The 17,768-nt window shown below is 41.5% G+C and overlaps 1 protein-coding gene across 1 annotated transcript; it reads left to right on the top strand.

Annotated features, from left to right (window-relative positions):
* Window positions 1-3,526: 3,526 nt before the first annotated feature.
* On the top strand, window positions 3,527-16,306 carry LOC123737055 (globoside alpha-1,3-N-acetylgalactosaminyltransferase 1-like). Its single transcript, XM_045713238.1, has 3 exons — window positions 3,527-3,843; window positions 13,824-13,958; window positions 15,372-16,306. Exons 1-3 carry the CDS (start codon window positions 3,527-3,529, stop codon window positions 16,060-16,062), a joined length of 1,143 nt encoding a protein of 380 aa, XP_045569194.1. The 3' UTR covers window positions 16,063-16,306.
* The last annotated feature ends 1,462 nt before the right edge of the window (window positions 16,307-17,768 follow it).

The raw sequence follows: 17,768 nt of genomic DNA, 5'->3' as shown, positions 1-17,768 counted from the left end.
AGGATGGCTTTCACTTCAGCAGTAATAAATTTATGAACTTCTTTGAGGAAAGATCATGATCATTAGAAAGCAAATTACAGACTCCTCTTTAAATCTGGGTATTCCTCCAAAGCTCCATTGTCCTGAGTCTGCACAACTCTGCCAGGACCTAGGATCAAGGGAGATACTAAAGTGTTTTAGTACTATATCTCTTGACGCAATGATGAAAATAATCATGGCCTCCAAACCCTCAAGCTGCATACTGGACCCTATTCCAACTAAACTACTGAAAGAGCTGCTTCCTGTGCTTGGCCCTCCTATGTTGAACATAATAAACGGCTCTCTATCCACCGGATGTACCAAGCTCACTAAAAGTGGCAGTAATAAAGCCTCTCTTGAAAAAGCCGAATCTTGATCCAGAAATTATAAAAAACTATCGGCCTATATCGAATCTTCCATTCCTCTCCAAAATTTTAGAAAAAGCTGTTGCACAGCAACTGACTGCCTTCCTGAAGACAAACAATGTATACGAAACGCTTCAGTCTGGTTTTAGACCCCATCATAGCACTGAGACTGCACTTGTGAAGGTGGTAAATGACCTTTTAATGACGTCAGACCGAGGCTCTGCATCTGTCCTCGTGCTCCTAGATCTTAGTGCCGCTTTTGATACCATCGATCACCACATTCTTTTGGAGAGATTGGAAACCCAAATTGGTCTACATGGACAAGTTCTGGCCTGGTTTAGATCTTATCTGTCGGAAAGATATCAGTTTGTCTCTGTGAATGGTTTGTCCTCTGACAAATCAATTGTAAATTTCGGTGTTCCTCAAGGTTCCGTTTTAGGACCACTATTGTTTTCACTATATATTTTACCTCTTGGGGATGTCATTCGAAAACATAATGTTAAATTTCACTGCTATGCAGACGACACACAGCTGTACATTTCAATGAAACATGGTGAAGCCCCAAAATTGCCCTCGCTAGAAGCCTGTGTTTCAGACATAAAGAAGTGGATGGCTGCAAACTTTCTACTTTTAAACTCGGACAAAACAGAGATGCTTGTTCTAGGTCCCAAGAAACAAAGAGATCTTCTGTTGAATCTGACAATTAATCTGGATGGTTGTACAGTCGTCTCAAATAAAACTGTGAAGGACCTCGGCGTTACTCTGGACCCTGATCTCTCTTTTGAAGAACATATCAAGACTGTTTCAAGGATAGCTTTTTTCCATCTACGTAACATTGCAAAAATCAGAAATTTTCTGTCCAAAAATGACGCAGAAAAATTAATCCATGCTTTTGTTACTTCTAGGCTGGACTACTGCAATGCTCTACTTTCCGGCTACCCGGATAAAGCACTAAATAAACTTCAGTTAGTGCTAAATACGGCTGCTAGAATCCTGACTAGAACCCAAAAATTTGATCATATTACTCCAGTGTTAGCCTCCCTACACTGGCTTCCTGTTAAGGCAAGGGCTGATTTCAAGGTTTTACTGCTAACCTACAAAGCATTACATGGGCTTGCTCCTACCTATCTTTCCGATTTGGTCCTGCCGTACATACCTACACGTACGCTACGGTCACAAGCGCAGGCCTCCTAATTGTCCCTAGAATTTCTAAGCAAACGGCTGGAGGTAGGGCTTTCTCCTATAGAGCTCCATTTTTATGGAATGGTCTGCCTACCAATGTGAGAGACGCAGACTCAGTCTCAACCTTTAAGTCTTTACTGAAGACTTATCTCTTCAGTAGGTCCTATGATTAAGTATAGTCTGGCCCAGGAGTGTGAAGGTGAACGGAAAGGCTGGAGCAACGAACCGCCCTTGCTGTCTCTGCCTTGCCGGTTCCCCTCTTTCCACTGGGATTCTCTGCCTCTAACCCTTTTACAGAGGCTGAGTCACTGGCCTACTGGTGTTCTTCCATGCCGTCCATGGGAGGGGTGCGTCACTTGAGTGGGTTGAGTCACTGACGTGGTCTTCCTGTCTGGGTTGGCGCCCCCCCTTGGGTTGTGCCATGGCGGAGATCGTTGTGGGCTATACTCGGCCTTGTCTTAGGACGGTAAGTTGGTGGTTGGAGACATCCCTCTAGTGGTGTGGGGGCTGTGCTTTGGCAAAGTGGGTGGGGTTATATCCTGCCTGTTTGGCCCTGTCCGGGGTATCATCGGATGGGGCCACAGTGTCTTCTGATCCCTCCTGTCTCAGCCTCCAGTATTTATGCTGCAGTAGTTTATGTGTCGGGGGCTAGGGTCAGTCTGTTACATCTGGAGTATTTCTCTTGTCTTATCCGGTGTCCTGTGTGTATTTAAATATGCTCTCTCTAATTCTCTCTTTCTCTCTTTCTGTCTTTCTCTCGGAGGACCTGAGCCCTAGGACCATGCCTCAGGACTACCTGGTATGATGACTCCTTGCTGTCCCCAGTCCACCTGGCCGTGCTGCTGCTCCAGTTTCAACTGTTCTGCCTGCGGCTATGGAACCCTGACCTGTTCACCGGACGTGCTTGTTGCACCCTCGACAACTACTATGATTATTATTATTTGACCATGCTGGTCATTTATGAACATTTTAACATTTTAACATTTTGACCATGTTCTGTTATAATATCCACCCTGCACAGCCAGAAGAGGACTGGCCACCCCTCATAGCCTGGTTCCTCTCTAGGTTTCTTCCTAGGTTTTTGGCCTTTCTAGGGAGTTTTTCCTAGGGAGTTTTTCCTAGCCACCGTGCTTCTTTCACATGCTTTGCTTGCTGTTTGGGGTTTTAGGCTGGGTTTCTGTACAGCACTTTGAGAATATCAGCTGATGTACGAAGGGCTATATAAAAATAAATTTGATTTGATTTGAATTTGATTGCACCTGTTCAGTGTTCATTACACCTGTTCAGTGTTCATTGCACCTGTTCAGTGTTCATTACACCTGTTCAGTGTTCATTACACCTGTTCAGTGTTCATTACACCTGTTCAGTGTTTATTACACCTGTTCAGTGTTCATTGCACCTGTTCAGTGTTCATTACACCTGTTAAGCGTTTATTACACCTGTTCAGTGTTCATTACACCTGTTCAGTGTTCATTACACCTGTTCAGTGTTCATTACACCTGTTAAGCGTTTATTACACCTGTTCAGTGTTCATTACACCTGTTAAGCGTTTATTACACCTGTTCAGTGTTTATTACACCTGTTCAGTGTTCATTACACCTGTTCAGTGTTCATTACACCTGTTCAGTGTTCATTACACCTGTTCAGTGTTCATTACACCTGTTCAGTGTTCATTGCACCTGTTCAGTGTTCATTGCACCTGTTCAGTGTTCATTGCACCTGTTCAGTGTTCATTACACACATTCATTACACCTGTTCACCCCCAGAGAGGGGTACCTACCTCCGCTCACGGCAACCAGGGGGCACCAGTACATCCTGCCAGCTCCCTGCACCAGGGAGATATGGGGAGAGGGCTGAGGTCGAACAAGTGAGGGGGGCCGTCCCCGAGAGAAGGGGACCAATCCCCGCCCACAGGAACCAGGGGGCGCCAATACAACCACCCTGCTCTCTTCCCCAGGGATATGGGGGAGAGGGCCAGAGATCTGAGGAAGACCCAGGGAGGGGGCCGACCCCCCGCCCAGGGCCACCAGGGGGACCCACTACATCCACCTAGCTCCCAACAGGGGGCCATAGAGGGATGGGGCCAACCCAGGGAGAGGGGGGCCAACACCCAGAGAGGGGTGACAACCCACCCACGGCCACTACAGCCGGTGCCACTACATCCAGCCAGTTCCCTGCACCAGGCAGATGTGGGAGAGGGCCAGAGAGGGATGGACAAACCCAGGGAGGCGGGCGACCGCTGGAGAGAGGGCCCGGCCCCTGCCCGAGGCCACCAGGGGTGCTACTAAATTCACCCAGAGAGGGCTGGGGCCAACCCAGGTAGCCGAAGCCATTCCCCGGACAGGGGGTCCGAACCCCGCCCGTAGCCACTTCATTCCGGCCAGCTCCCTGTTCCAGCGATAAAGATAAATATTAATGGCGTATTTTTTGTAGGCACTAACTCCACCATGGTTCGTTCGACAGCCTATGGGGTAATACATGCCGTTTTTGTTATTGCCGAAAAATACTTATTTGTTAAATACAGGCTTAGGAAATGTTCTACGTTTTGTTCTATGAGATAATCTTCATCGGCTAACGTTACATTTTGTGATTTTTTTAAAGCATTTATGCACATTAAGCACAGAAAGGCTTCATAATTGATAAAGGTCATGTGAAATTTATTTGACCTTTAATTTATTATTTATTTAATTATCAATGACTGATATTATCTCAAGCAAAGAAGCAAATGTATAAGATCTCCTAAGCCCATCTTAATCTGATGTTATTTTCGTCATTTTGTCATATTTCTACCATTATTTCATTTACATTTGAGTAATTTAGCAAACGCTGTGGTAATATTATCCTAAATACATATACTGGGACATCTTTTATAATTTTCCTCACAGTAACACACACTTTCAGTCTTTATTAGTCTTATTACACCAATTATTTACAGGATCGGGTGGGTCCCCGGCAGGACGGTTGAGCTAACGTAGGCTAATGTGATTAGAAAATATCCCAGGACATAGACATATCTGATATGGGCAGAAATATTACATTATTGTTAATCTAACTGCACTGTCCAATTTACAGTAGCTATTACAGTGAAATAATACCATGCTATTGTTTGAAGAGAGTGCACAGTTATGAACTTGTACATTTATTAATAAACCAACTAGGCACATTTGGGCAGTCTTGATACAACATTTTGAACAGAAATGCAATGGATCATCGAATCAGTCTAAAACTTTGCACATACACTGCTGCCATCTAGTGGCCATAATCTATATTGTGCCTACACTCCTAAGTGATAGAATGGCCTTTCTGTTGCATTTCAAATATGTTTTTTCTTTGTATCATCTTATATTTTACCAGATCTAATGTGTTATATTCTCCTACGTTAATTACACATTTTCACAAACTTCAAAGTGTTTCCTTTCAAACGGTATCAAGAATATGCATATCATTGCTTCAGGTACTGAGCTACAGGCAGTTAGATTTGGGTATTGCATTTTAGGCGAAAATTGGAAAAAAAGGGTTCGATCCAAAAAGGTTAATCTATGCCCTGAAAAATCTATTCAGTTCCTCCACATTGAAATTAATGGTGGCCAACTTGAAAATAGGCTGTTGTGACTGATTTTTTTATTAAATCTATGATGCCTCTGTGAATCTTTTCCAATGGGTCTCCTTGTTCTGTGGAAAGTTTGTTGTAGTTATCATCTATGGTACGATGTGATAATAAAGCACATCCCAGAGCTGCCCATTTTGTCTCATCAATATACCGCAAAATGCATACAGTTATGACCTTTCACCCCCCCAAAGTGGATCCATAGAGATGTCGTTAACATTCCAATTATTTTATACATTGTTTCATATCTCAAGTTAATAACGTATCAATTGCCTTATTTTGAAAATATTGTTCCCTGATAATACAAAATTACATTGCATATCCTCATTCCTGTTGGTTCAAATTACCAATGCCAGTGATAACCACATTTAGCTACCTCCTACAAGTGGTTGTCATACCAAAACATAACCCACAGACATGGACCTTAATGAAAATTGTCATTAGACTTTGCCACACCAAAGTTGGAAAATGTGTGAAATTTGTCTCTCTGGGCCATGTACTCATCTGGGATGCATACTGTGTCTTCAATCATTGTGTAATCCATATTTGGCTCTAATTGTGTTTTTTAATGCTATTTTTATTGTGTTAATTCAGAATGTATATTTTTTTTGTTTTACTGTGACCAATAAAATCTAATTCTGTTGTCATTGATATCAGAAAAGGGTCAAACTGACACTGACTGACGCTCCACAGACTTCCTGTGATGACAAACAAAATCCATTCTAGAGCTCAATGCCACAAATGCAGTTTATCTTTTTCAATTTCTATACATCAACATTCTGTAAAAATTTGATGTATAGAATTTTTTCTATAAGCCCATGTGAAAACAAATCCCTTCCATCGTTTATTCATTATTTTATAGAAACAATATGTTCTTCCAGCATTCGTCTTGAACAGTGATTTCCTACTCATTCTAGAGACACAATACCTCCACTAGATGGGGGTGTTTTGACTAAAATACCTACTTTTCTAAAACCCCATGTGTTTGATCATTAGATTCATGAATTAATAGTCACTTCCCTTTCCAAGACACAAAGCCTGGATGAAAATATTGTTTCTACAAAGGAATTAATAAACTGTTAAGGAATCTGCAGAGGAGGAAGAACCTGGGTCATTCCAAAGGCAATCTATTCTGGAACAGAGTAATACATCAAATCAGGCTTTATTTATATAGCACATTTCAGACATGAATGAAACCCAATGCACTTCATAGGAAAAAACAATGAAAATAAAAACAGAAATACTTACTACACTAGAATCATAAGAGAATAAAAAACAACAAAAATAACAATTGTATAACTAAAAGAGTAAAAAAGCATCCTAAGGTAAATGCACACCTGTTCAGTGTTCATTACACCTGTTCAGTGTTCATGTACAGGTGACTAGAACGCATGTTATGGGCATTTTTACACGGGTTCATTACACCTGTTCAGTCTGTTGGGTAAGGAATGGCGATTTTGAAGTGGTTTTTGGATAATTGCCGAACACAATTTATTTGGTAGCTAACGTCACATTTTGTGATTTTTTAAAATTATTTATGTATCAGAAAAAAGCACATAAAGGCTTCATAATTCATAAAGATATTTTCTTATTTTAATTAGCTATCCATCATTTTTCCTTGTCTGAAGTATCAAGCACTAAATCCATGAATAAGTATGACACTTCCCATCCACAGATGAGAATAGTACCTACTTTTCCAAAACCCCATTTGTTTGATATATAAATTAAAGCAATCACCATCCTTATACTCTCCAAACCACAAAGGCTGAATTAAAATGTTTTCTAAAAATGAATTTATAAACTGTTAAGGAGGCAGCTTGAGGAGGGACCAGGGTGCAACATTTGAGAGAAATAAGCTTTTTGTGCACATGGAAAATGTCAGCCATCTTTTATTTCAGGTCATAAAACATGAGACCAACACTTTACATGATGCATTTATATTTTTGTTCAGTGTATAACTACGTCCATGTGACAATGTGCTGCAAACTGAGACGTCACCACTCAAGTTGGTAATCCAATGTTTTGAGAATAGCTGGCTAGCCGTCTGTCCAGTACATAACATGCACATATCTAATGTTATCTTAAGGCTACCTATGCACCGTTTCTTTTGATAGGATGTACATTTACCTACTCATTCCTTGACGTTGTCCAAGTTGTGATTTCTCATTAACTCTCCCTTCCTCCTCCAATGTATTCCATATTGCCCACTTCCTCACTAGACAGTAGCAACAAACTACTATAAAACGCTGCTGATTTCATTCAACATTTTAAAAAGGGTAGTAGACATTTACAGTAGACATTTCCTCGATCAGTCTAGCTCAGAACTAATGAGACTGTTTCAGTATGTAAAAGTAACAGCACAAAACACACATTATTTTCACAAATATAAAATAAATGATTTGACTGAATAGATATTTAATAAATGTTTCAAAACAATACATTATACTATAGACCTGCTAAATTACTCACATCCAGCATAAAAAACATTAGAAACAGAATAAACTTAAATAATTCTGTATTTATTTCTGATTTAACAATTATTCATGAAGTAAACATTGTATGACTTAGTGTGGTAGAAAGAAGCTGTCCGTTTTCCTCCCCTCCTTCATCCATGGCCAATATACCACGGCTAAGGGCTGTATCCAGGCACTCCACGTTGTGTCGTGCATAAGAACAGCCCTTAGCCGTGGTATATTCTTCATACACAACAAACCCCTGAGCTGCCGTATTGCTTAAATATAACACAGATACATATTATGAGCATGTGAGGTTTCAAATAATGTTACTACTACTAGCTTGCCCTCTCCCTGCTTTTCCTGAACATGTTTATCTGATATAGCTAGTTGTTATTGTTCTAGCTTGCTCATTCAAAGCAGGCTTTTGTCCTCCACTTCAGATGCTTGAATACATGATCATCATGTTGTGGCTGTCATATGGACGTTCCATCAGAACAACAACTAGATACACTCTTAGAAAGAAGGGTTCCAAAAGGATTCTTCAGCTGTCCCCATAGTATAACCCTTTTTGGTTCCAGGTAGGACCATTTTAGGTTCCATGTGGAACACTCTGTGGAAAGGGTTCTACATGGAACCCAAAATGTTTCTACTTGGAACCAAAAGGGTTCTTCAGAAAGTTATCCTATGGGGACAGCAAAATAACTTTTTAAGATCTTATTCTCCATTGTCTAGATTCTGCATGGAGCGAGACTGTTCTACTAAAACATTAGCTAATAGCTAAGATAGCTAACTTGAGCAAATACATCTCAGCTTCCTAACTGGAAAAGCCAACCAAATACACAACAAATATACACAAAGTAAACAATGACTTTCTAAACTAATGTTAGTCTCAACCAAATTACAAGTACAAAGAACTATTATGTTCCACAAGGTAACAACCATTAGTTAGAGGCTAGACAGAAGACTATTGCTAGCTAGCTAACCAGCCATGCTATTTCAATGAAAAGAAGCTAGCTAGCCAGCGTCAGCTAGTAGTTCTAATGCTATGTGGAAAAAGTAGTTTATATTATTTCCTCCATTTTTCTCACCAATGATTTGCTGTAGCGTTTACATTCTGTAAATGTGATTGACTAATTTGAACAATTTGATCCATTGTTAGAAACATCCCCTCCCTCCCTGAGGAAGTGATTCTTCGCGACAAGCCGGAAGTCAAACAAAGTCAATTATAATGAGGTGGGAGGGGCTACAACATGGAACGATCAGACTCATGAGATTGTGTCGGTGCACCACACAGGCGTTGAGAGCGGTGGTACAATTACATGCATCTGAAAGTTTAAGGAAGGAACACAACTCCATCCAGGTCACCAGGAGGGATCAGCCAATGAATTATACTGGTGAGGAACATACCATAACTGCAGGTAGCAGTAAATAACCATCCTTGTCTTTATACCTGGTCAGACAACACCCTCCAGGGGGCAGTAAATCACCATCCTTGTCTTTATACCTGTTCAGACAACTCCCTCCAGGGGGCAGTAAATTACCATCCTTGTCTTTATACCTGTTCAGACAACTCCCTCCAGGGGGCAGTAAATCACAATCCTTGTCTTTATACCTGTTCAGACAACTCCCTTCAGGTAGCAGTAAATCACCATCCTTGTCTTTATACCTGTTCAGACAACACCCTCCAGAGGGCAGTAAAATCACCATCCTTGTCTTTATACCTGGTCAGACAACACCCTCCAGGGGGCAGTAAATCACCATCCTTGTCTTTATACCTGTTCAGACAACTCCCTCCAGGGAGCAGTAAATCACCATCCTTGTCTTTATACCTGTTCAGACAACACCCTCCAGGGGGCAGTAAATCACCATCCTTGTCTTTATACCTGTTCAGACAACTCCCTTCAGGGGGCAGTGTGCACCCTTTCTAGTTTGTTTACCAACTCATAGAAGTAGTAGGAGAACAAAATGTAATACTACAGAATGGAGATGGCCTCAATGGCATTGCCTGTGCTCTCACAGACACCATAATGGGGCCAGTAACATTATACAATGTTAATCTAAGTCTCTGTTTCAAACACATTCAATAGAATACAGCCCTGCAGGAAATGCTGTGGGAATCAGAGAGGAAACCACAGTTGAAGTTGGCAAGCCAACGTGGTTTGTAGAGCTTGTGATAAGGATGTTTATAGCCACACTCATTCCTTGGCAACAGCCTCAAAAATAGGCCACACATTTCAACAATGGAGCAAATGACATCACATCCCATGACATTTAGGGGTGGCAGGTAGCCTAGTGGTTAGAGCGTTGGACCAGTAACTGAAAGGTTGCTAGATTGAATCCCTGAGCTGACAAGGTAAAAGTCTATCATCCTGCCCCTGAACAAGGCAGTTAACCCAATGTTCCTAGGCTGTCATTGTAAATAAGAACTTGTTCTTAACTGACTTGCCTTGTTAAATAAAGGTTAAATAACATGCAAATAGCACTTCATTTACCTGACGCATCTGTAGTATTGAAGTCATGATGACTCAATAGCAAAATGAGAGTTCATCAGTGTAGCCAGCTCGCTCTGTATCACTCTGACTGGTGTGTGCACCATTAAATTATTATTATTATTATTATTATTATTATTGCTGCTGTTGAACAAATGTCCAAATGGTTTTGTCTTTGAGAAGTTAGGAGGGATGTGATGTTCATGTTAAATGGGTGTTGGTCCCTATTAGAGCCCCTAAGACTGGGTTAAGGGAGACATGACCAGATAGAGAAACAGCATTTGCAAACAAAGGACAGAATGTAAACTTGACATCTGACTTAAAACCAGAAGAATCCGTTTTAACTGACGACAAAAAAACTTTTCCTGGGTCATAAGTTCTCAACATGGATTTACTTACTGTTGAAAGACACTACCGTTCAAAAGTTTGGGGTCACTCAGAAATGTCCTTGTTTTTGAAAGAAAAGCACATTTTTTGTCCATAACAAGAACATCAAATTGATCAGAAATGCAGTGTAGACATTGTTAATGATGTAAACGACTATTGTAGCTGGAAACGGCTGATTGTTTATGGAATATCTACATAGGCGTACAGAGGCCCATTATCAGCAACCATCACTCCTGTGTTCCAATGACATATTGTGTTAGCTAATCCAAGTTTCATTTTAAAAGGCTAATTGATCATTAGAAAACCTTTTTCCAATTATATTAGCACAGCTGAAAACTGTTGTGCTGATTTAAAGAAGCAATACATCTGGCCTTGTTTAGACTAGTTGAGTATCTGGAGCATCAGCATTTGTGGGTTCGATTACAGGCTCAAAATGGCCAGAAACAAATAACTTTCTTCTGAAACTCGTCAGTCTATTCCTGTTCTGAGAAATTAAGGCTATTAAATGTGAGAAATTGCCAAGAAACTGAAGATCTCGTACAATGCTGTGTACTACTCCCTTCACAGAACAGCGCAAACTGGCTCGAACCAGAATAGAAAGAGGAGTGGGAGGCCCCGGTGCACAACTGAGCAAGAGGACAAGTACATTAGTGTCTAGTTTGAGAAACAGACGACTCACAAGTCCTCAACTGGCAGCTTCATTAATTAGTAACCGCAAAACACCAGTCTCAACGTCAACAGTGAAGAGGAGACTCCGGGATGCTGTCCTTCTAGGCAGAGTTGCAAAGAAAAAGCCGTATCTTAGACTGGCCAATAAAAAGAAAAGATGGGCAAAAGAACACAGACACTGGACTGAGGAACTCTGCCTAGAAGGCCAGCATCCCAGTTTTCATCAAAGATCTGTTCTTTGCTCCGTTCATCTTCCCCTCGATGCTGACTAGTATCCCAGTCCTTTCCTCTAAAATATCCCCACAACATGATGCTGCCACCACACTTCACCGTAGGGATGGTGCCAGGTTTCCTCCAGACGTAACACTTGGCATTCAGGCCAAAGAGTTCAATCTTGGTTTCATCAGAACAGAGAATCTTGTTTCTCATGGTCAGAGTCCTTTAGGTGCCTTGTGGAAAACTCCAAGTGGGCTGTCATGTGCATTTTACTGAGTCGTTGCTTCCGTCTGGCCACTCTACCATAAAGGCCTGATTGGTGCAGTGCTGCAGAGATGGCTGTCCTTCTAGAAGATTCTGCCATCTCCACAGAGGAACTCTGGAGCTCTTTCAGAGTGACCATTGGGTTCTTGGTCAAGTCCCTGATCAAGGCTTTTCTCCCCCGAATGCTTAGTTTGGCCAGGCGGCCAGCTCTACGAAGAGTCTTGGTGGTTCCAAACTTCTTCCATTTAAGAATGATGGAGGCCGCTGTGTTCTTGGGGACTTTCCCACATCTGTTCCTCGACACAATCCTGTCTCGGAGCTCAACGGACAATTCCTTCCACCTCGTGGCTTGGTTTTTGCTCTGACATGCACTGTCATTTTCATTATCAGTTTTTGCACTGACATGCACTGATATCATTTTCAAATAACTGAAAGTGAGAGGTTGTAATCTGAACAAAGGAAAAAAGGCCATTCTTGAACATGGGGTGAGACATTCTTACTAATCTGCCAGAGAACCAGTTTGGATTTAAATATAACTTGTGTGACTGAAGCCTTTAGTGAGAGGTCTAATGCTTTAATATTTAATCATTTCTGCCCTCCGAATTCATATTCATTATATAAATAGGCCCGTTTAATTTTGACTAACTTGCCGTTCCAAATAAAATGGAATATTTTTACCTCATATAATTAAAAAATAAACACACTGGTAGGTGTAGGCCAGTAGGAAATAGGTAAACTGCTGTAGGACTATTGAGTTAATTAGGGTGCTTTTTCCACAAATAGGCACGTATTTTCCTTTCCATGGTAGCTAGCTCTTATCTACGGTGTATTTGGAAAGTATTCAGACCCCTTCCCCTTTTCCACATTTTGTTACGTTACAGCCTTATTTTAAATGGATTGAGTAATTCTTTGTCTCATCAATCGACACACAATACCCCATAATGACAAAGCGAAAACCGACATCAATCATAGACAACCTCGAATGTTGTCTTAATTAACATAACTTGAGCCCACAGCCACTGGAGGACACACCCCTACCTAATTACCCACCCCCCAAATCAGTTATCCACAAACTTCATGTTTACATCCATCCATGGGTGAAACCACGTGGATAAATTATTTTTTAAAGCAACCTAGATTGACTCCAATCCTATTCTTCCACTCTCCACCTTGTTTTCTTGCTAGAACTGTCCGCAGCTTATTTTGTTTTTATATAAAGGATTATCCAAAGTACCAATATAAAAAAGGTTCTCCACAGCCCAAAAAAGGTTTCCCTTACAGTGAAGTTAAAACCCCTTTTTGGTACTAGCACCTTTTTTTGAGAGAGCAATAACATCAGCCCATATCTTCATTAACTAATGAATTACGTTTTGTTCTCCAAGGCTATTGTACAAGCAGCCCAGTGTCTTGGTGGGATGCGTAGAGTTGTTATCTTATGTTAGTTACTTATCATTATCTTCCACATCAGCGTGTAGCCTAGTATACCACACATCTTTTCATGGGCCTTTAATTGCAAAAACATTGAGATCATAATCAGTACAACACATTCCAGCTTGATCTGTATATCTGTAAACATTGAGATCATAATCAGTACAACACAGTCAGGCTTGATCTGTATATCTGTAAACATTGAGATCATAATCAGTACAACACAGTCAGGCTTGATCTGTATATCTGTAAACATTGAGATCATAATCAGTACCACACAGTCAGGCTTGATCTGTATATCTGTAAACATTGAGATCATAATAAGTACAATACAGTCAGGCTTGATCTGTATATCTGTAAACATTGAGATCATAATAAGTACAATACAGTCAGGCTTGATCTGTGTATCTGTAAACATTGAGATCATAATCAGTACAACACAGTCAGGTTTGATCTGTATATCTGTAAACATTGAGATCATAATCAGTACAACACAGTCAGGCTTGATCTGTATATCTGTAAACATTGAGATCATAATCAGTACAACACAGTCAGGCTTGATCTGAATATCTGTAAACATTGAGATCATAATCAGTACAACACAGTCAGGCTTGATCTGTATATCTGTAAACATTGAGATCATAATCAGTACAACACAGTCAGGCTTGATCTGTATATCTGTAAACATTGAGATCATAATCAGAACAACACAGTCAGGCTTGATCTTGTTCTGTTTCTTTAGTCGTACTGATGTGGTGGCAGTCACCCCATGGTTGGCACCCATCGTCTGGGAAGGAACCTTTGACCCTGACCTCGTTGACATAATCTACAAGTCCATGAACCTCACCATAGCAACAACAGTGTTTGCCGTTGGAAAGTGAGTAGCCTACAACTTTTCCCAAATATTCAAAAGGGAAGTTAAACTATCATTATTTTTACAACATTGAAACTACACTGAGTGTACAAACATTATGAACACGTGCTTTCTCCATAACAGATTGACTAGGTGATCCAGGTGAAAGCTATGATCCCTTATTGATGTCACTTGTTAAATCCACTTCAATCAGTGTAGGTGAAGGAGAGGAGACAGGTTAAAGAAGGATTGTTAAGCCTCGACACAATTGAGACATGGATTGTGTATGTGTGCCATTCCGATGGTGAATGGGCAAGACAACGAAAAACCACTCAGTGTATGAGGACCTAACCAGCTAATGTCACATGGCAGGTAATACAATATCATGATGTCATGATTCACAGCTTGGCTAAGATTTGAATAACTGTACTTTGTTTATTTCCTGGTAGACTGTAATTTCTGTTCAGAAACGGTTAAGTATGTCCTATACAGTCCAATGAGAATGACCATACAGTTACAGAGGGTTTCTGGCATCAGAATCGCAGGAGCCTGATACTGCCATTGTGCACTTGAGCAAGGCACCTTAAACCCTTATGTTATGTACAGGTAACTGACAAAATAGTGGAAAACACTAGTAAATGAGGGATACAAAGTATATTGAATGTAGGTGCTTCCACACAGGTGTGGTTTCTGAGTTAATTAAGCAATGAACATCCCATTATGCTAACGGTCATGTATAAAAAGGCTGGGCTGACCATTATTTCAGTCATTCTTTTTGCTACCGTGGCTATGCCCCCAGATCAACAATGCCCCCATTTACAGGGCACAAGTGGTCCTCTAATGGTTTGATGAGCATGAAAACGATGTAAACCATATGCCAGTCACCAGATCTCAATCCAAATGAGCCTGAGATAGTGTTTCCACCACCATCAACAAAACACCAAATTATCCCTCCGATAGAGTTTCAGACACTTGTAGAATCTTTGCCAAGGTGCATTAGAGCTGTCCTGGTGGCTGGTGGTGGACCAAGGTGGCTGGTGGTGGCCCCAGGTGGCTGGTGGTGGCGGCCCCAGGTGGCTGGTTGTGGCGGCCCAATGTGGCTGGTTGTGGCCAAAGGTGGCTGGTGGTGGCCAAAGGTGGCTCGTGGTGGCCCAATGTTGCTGGTGGTGGCCCAAGGTTGCTGGTGGTGGTGGCCCAAGGTGGCTGGTGGTGGCCAAAGGTGGCTCGTGGTGGCCCAAGGTTGTTGGTGGGGCCCAAGGTGGCTGGTGGTGGTGGACCAAGGTTGCTGGTGGGGCCCAAGGTTGCTGGTGGTGGTGGCCCAAGGTGGCTCGTGGTGGCCCAAGGTGGCTGGTGGTGGCCCAACTCTCTATTAAGTACCCTTTATGTTGATGTTTCCTATATTTTGTCAGTTACCTGTGTGTCTTTAAATTCTGACAGATACGTCCGCTTTCTCCAAGATTTCCTGGAGACAGCAGAGAAGCACTTCATGGTCGACTTCAACGTGCGCTACTACGTTTTCACTGATCGTCCCGACGATGTTCCATCAGTGAACCTGTCCCAGGGGAGACATTTGAGTGTGATCCAGGTCCCAGGTTCAAACCGCTGGCAGGAGATATCAGCCCGGAGGATGGAGATCATTCAGACAGCCATCGAACGTCAGATCAGCAGGGAGGCCGACTACATCTTCTGTCTGGACGTGGACAGCAAGTTCCACGCTCGCTGGGGGGCCGAGTCTCTGGGCAGGCTGGTTGCTGTGATTCACCCATGGTTTTACCAGCAGACCCGTGACCACTTCACATCCGAACGGCGCCCAGCCTCGACAGCCTACATCCCCATGGATGAGGGAGACTACTACTACGCCGGGGCTGTGTTCGGAGGGTCCGTGGAGGATGTGTACACACTAACAAAGGTATGTCGGAACCAGCTTGAAGAGGACGCGAGGAATTCCATCGAGGCTGCCTGGCAGGAGGAGAGTCACCTCAACAGGTACCTGCTTTACAACAAGCCCAGCAAGCTGTTGTCTCCAGAGTACCAGTGGGATGACAAGAAGACCAAAACCAATGAGGTCAAAGTCATTCGCTTCTCTTCTGTCATTAAAAACTTTGCTGAAATTTGTCCCAATGAATAGGACTTGGAAGTGGATATTCGACCGGCAGAAGAAAAACGTAATTTAGGCATAGTGCTTGAAATTAATTGATTATGGTTAATGTTAGGTTAAGGTTAAGTTCAGGTATAGTTTCACTGAGGTTTGGGTTAAGGTTAGGGAAAGGCATAAAAGGTGACATTGGGTATCCGTACAGCTGCCTGGCGCCACTCATTTTCTGCCATAAAACTATTATTTTAAATTGTATCAGTTAGTTTGTTGTAGTTTTGGGATAAAAACGTTCTTCCCTTATAAGAAAATATTAGTTTTTTCATTACCTTTTTCATCCTGTATTCTGTAGCCTATCTACTGTGTATGTTGATTACTGGGAACAATCTCAATAAATATATATATTTTTAAAAATATTACGATTGTGTATTTTTCTTGAAATAAATATTTAACCACTTTCAGAATGTTTGTGTATTTCCCTACATGTTATATTTTCTATCACCTAACTAAAAACAACTTTTCCCCTTTGACAAGGATATGAGGTGTATGATTAAAACCTCTTAAGGATCCGCCCCTTTTTAAATTTTAGCCTAAAATGAAGCAAGGATATGCATACTCTTGGTACCATTTGAAAGGAAACACTGAAGTTTGTGGAAATGTGAAAGGAATGTAGGAGAATATAACACATTAGCTCTGGTAAAAGATAATACAAAGAAAAAACAACAACATTTTTTAGTATTTTTTTGGTACCGTCATCTTTGAAATGCAAGAGAAAGGCCATAATGTATTATTCCAGCCCAGGCGCAATTTAGATATTGCCCACTAGATGGCAGCAGTGTATGTGCAAAGTTTTAGTCTGATCCAATGAACCATTGCATATGTTGAAATTTTGTATCAAGACTGCCCAAATGTGCCTAATGTGTTTATTAATAACTATGTTCAAAACTGTGCAGTCTTCTCAAACAATAGCATGGTATTATTTCACTGTAATAGCTTCTGTAAATTGGACAGCGCAGTTAGATTAACAAGAATTTAAGCTTTCTGCCAATATCAGATATGTCTGTGTCCTGGGAAATGTTCTTGTTAATTACAACCTCATGCTAATCACATTAGCCTACGTTAGCTCAAACATCCCTCAGGGGACCCACCAATCCTGAAGAAGTTTTAACAGCACTATCATCAAGGCAGGTCCTACAGGCTCTAGTTGTGTTGTACCTGGACTACTGTTCAGTCTTATGGTCAGGTGCCACAAAAAAGGACTTAGGAAAATTGCAATTCGTTCAGAACAGGGCAGCATGGCTGGCCCTTGGATGTACACAGAGAGCTAATATTACTAATATGCATGTCAATCTCTCCTGGCTCAAAGTGGAGGAGAGATTGACTTTGTCACTGCTTGTATTTATGAGAGGTATTGACATGTTGAATGCACCGAGCTGTCTGTTTGAAGTACTGGCTCACAGCTCGGACACCCATGTATACCCCACACGACTTGCCACAAGAGGTCTCTTCACAGTCCCCAAGTCCAGAACAGACTATGGAAGGCACACAGTACTAAATAGAGCCATGACTACATTCCACATCAAGTAACTAATGGAAGCAGTAAAATTTGATTTAAAAAACAGAAAAACAAACACCATATGGAACAGTGGGGACTGTGAAGCAACACAAACATAGGCACAGACACATGCATACACACACACTCGTTAGCATATGCACTATACACACATGTACATAATGGATTT

This window comes from Salmo salar, unplaced genomic scaffold (genome assembly GCF_905237065.1).
Source record: "Salmo salar unplaced genomic scaffold, Ssal_v3.1, whole genome shotgun sequence".
Classification (NCBI taxonomy): domain Eukaryota; kingdom Metazoa; phylum Chordata; class Actinopteri; order Salmoniformes; family Salmonidae; genus Salmo; species Salmo salar.
This window is presented reverse-complemented; position numbering and strand designations above follow the sequence as displayed.

Coding starts and splice junctions, on each gene's coding strand:
- LOC123737055 (XM_045713238.1), top strand. CDS start 3,527: ATGGGGGAGAGGGCCAGAGATCTGAGGAAGACCCAGGGAGGGGGCCGA. Junction 3,844..13,823: donor CCTGCCCGAGGCCACCAGGG/GTGCTACTAAAT, acceptor CTGTTTCTTTAG/TCGTACTGATGTGGTGGCAG. Junction 13,959..15,371: donor ACAGTGTTTGCCGTTGGAAA/GTGAGTAGCCTA, acceptor AAATTCTGACAG/ATACGTCCGCTTTCTCCAAG.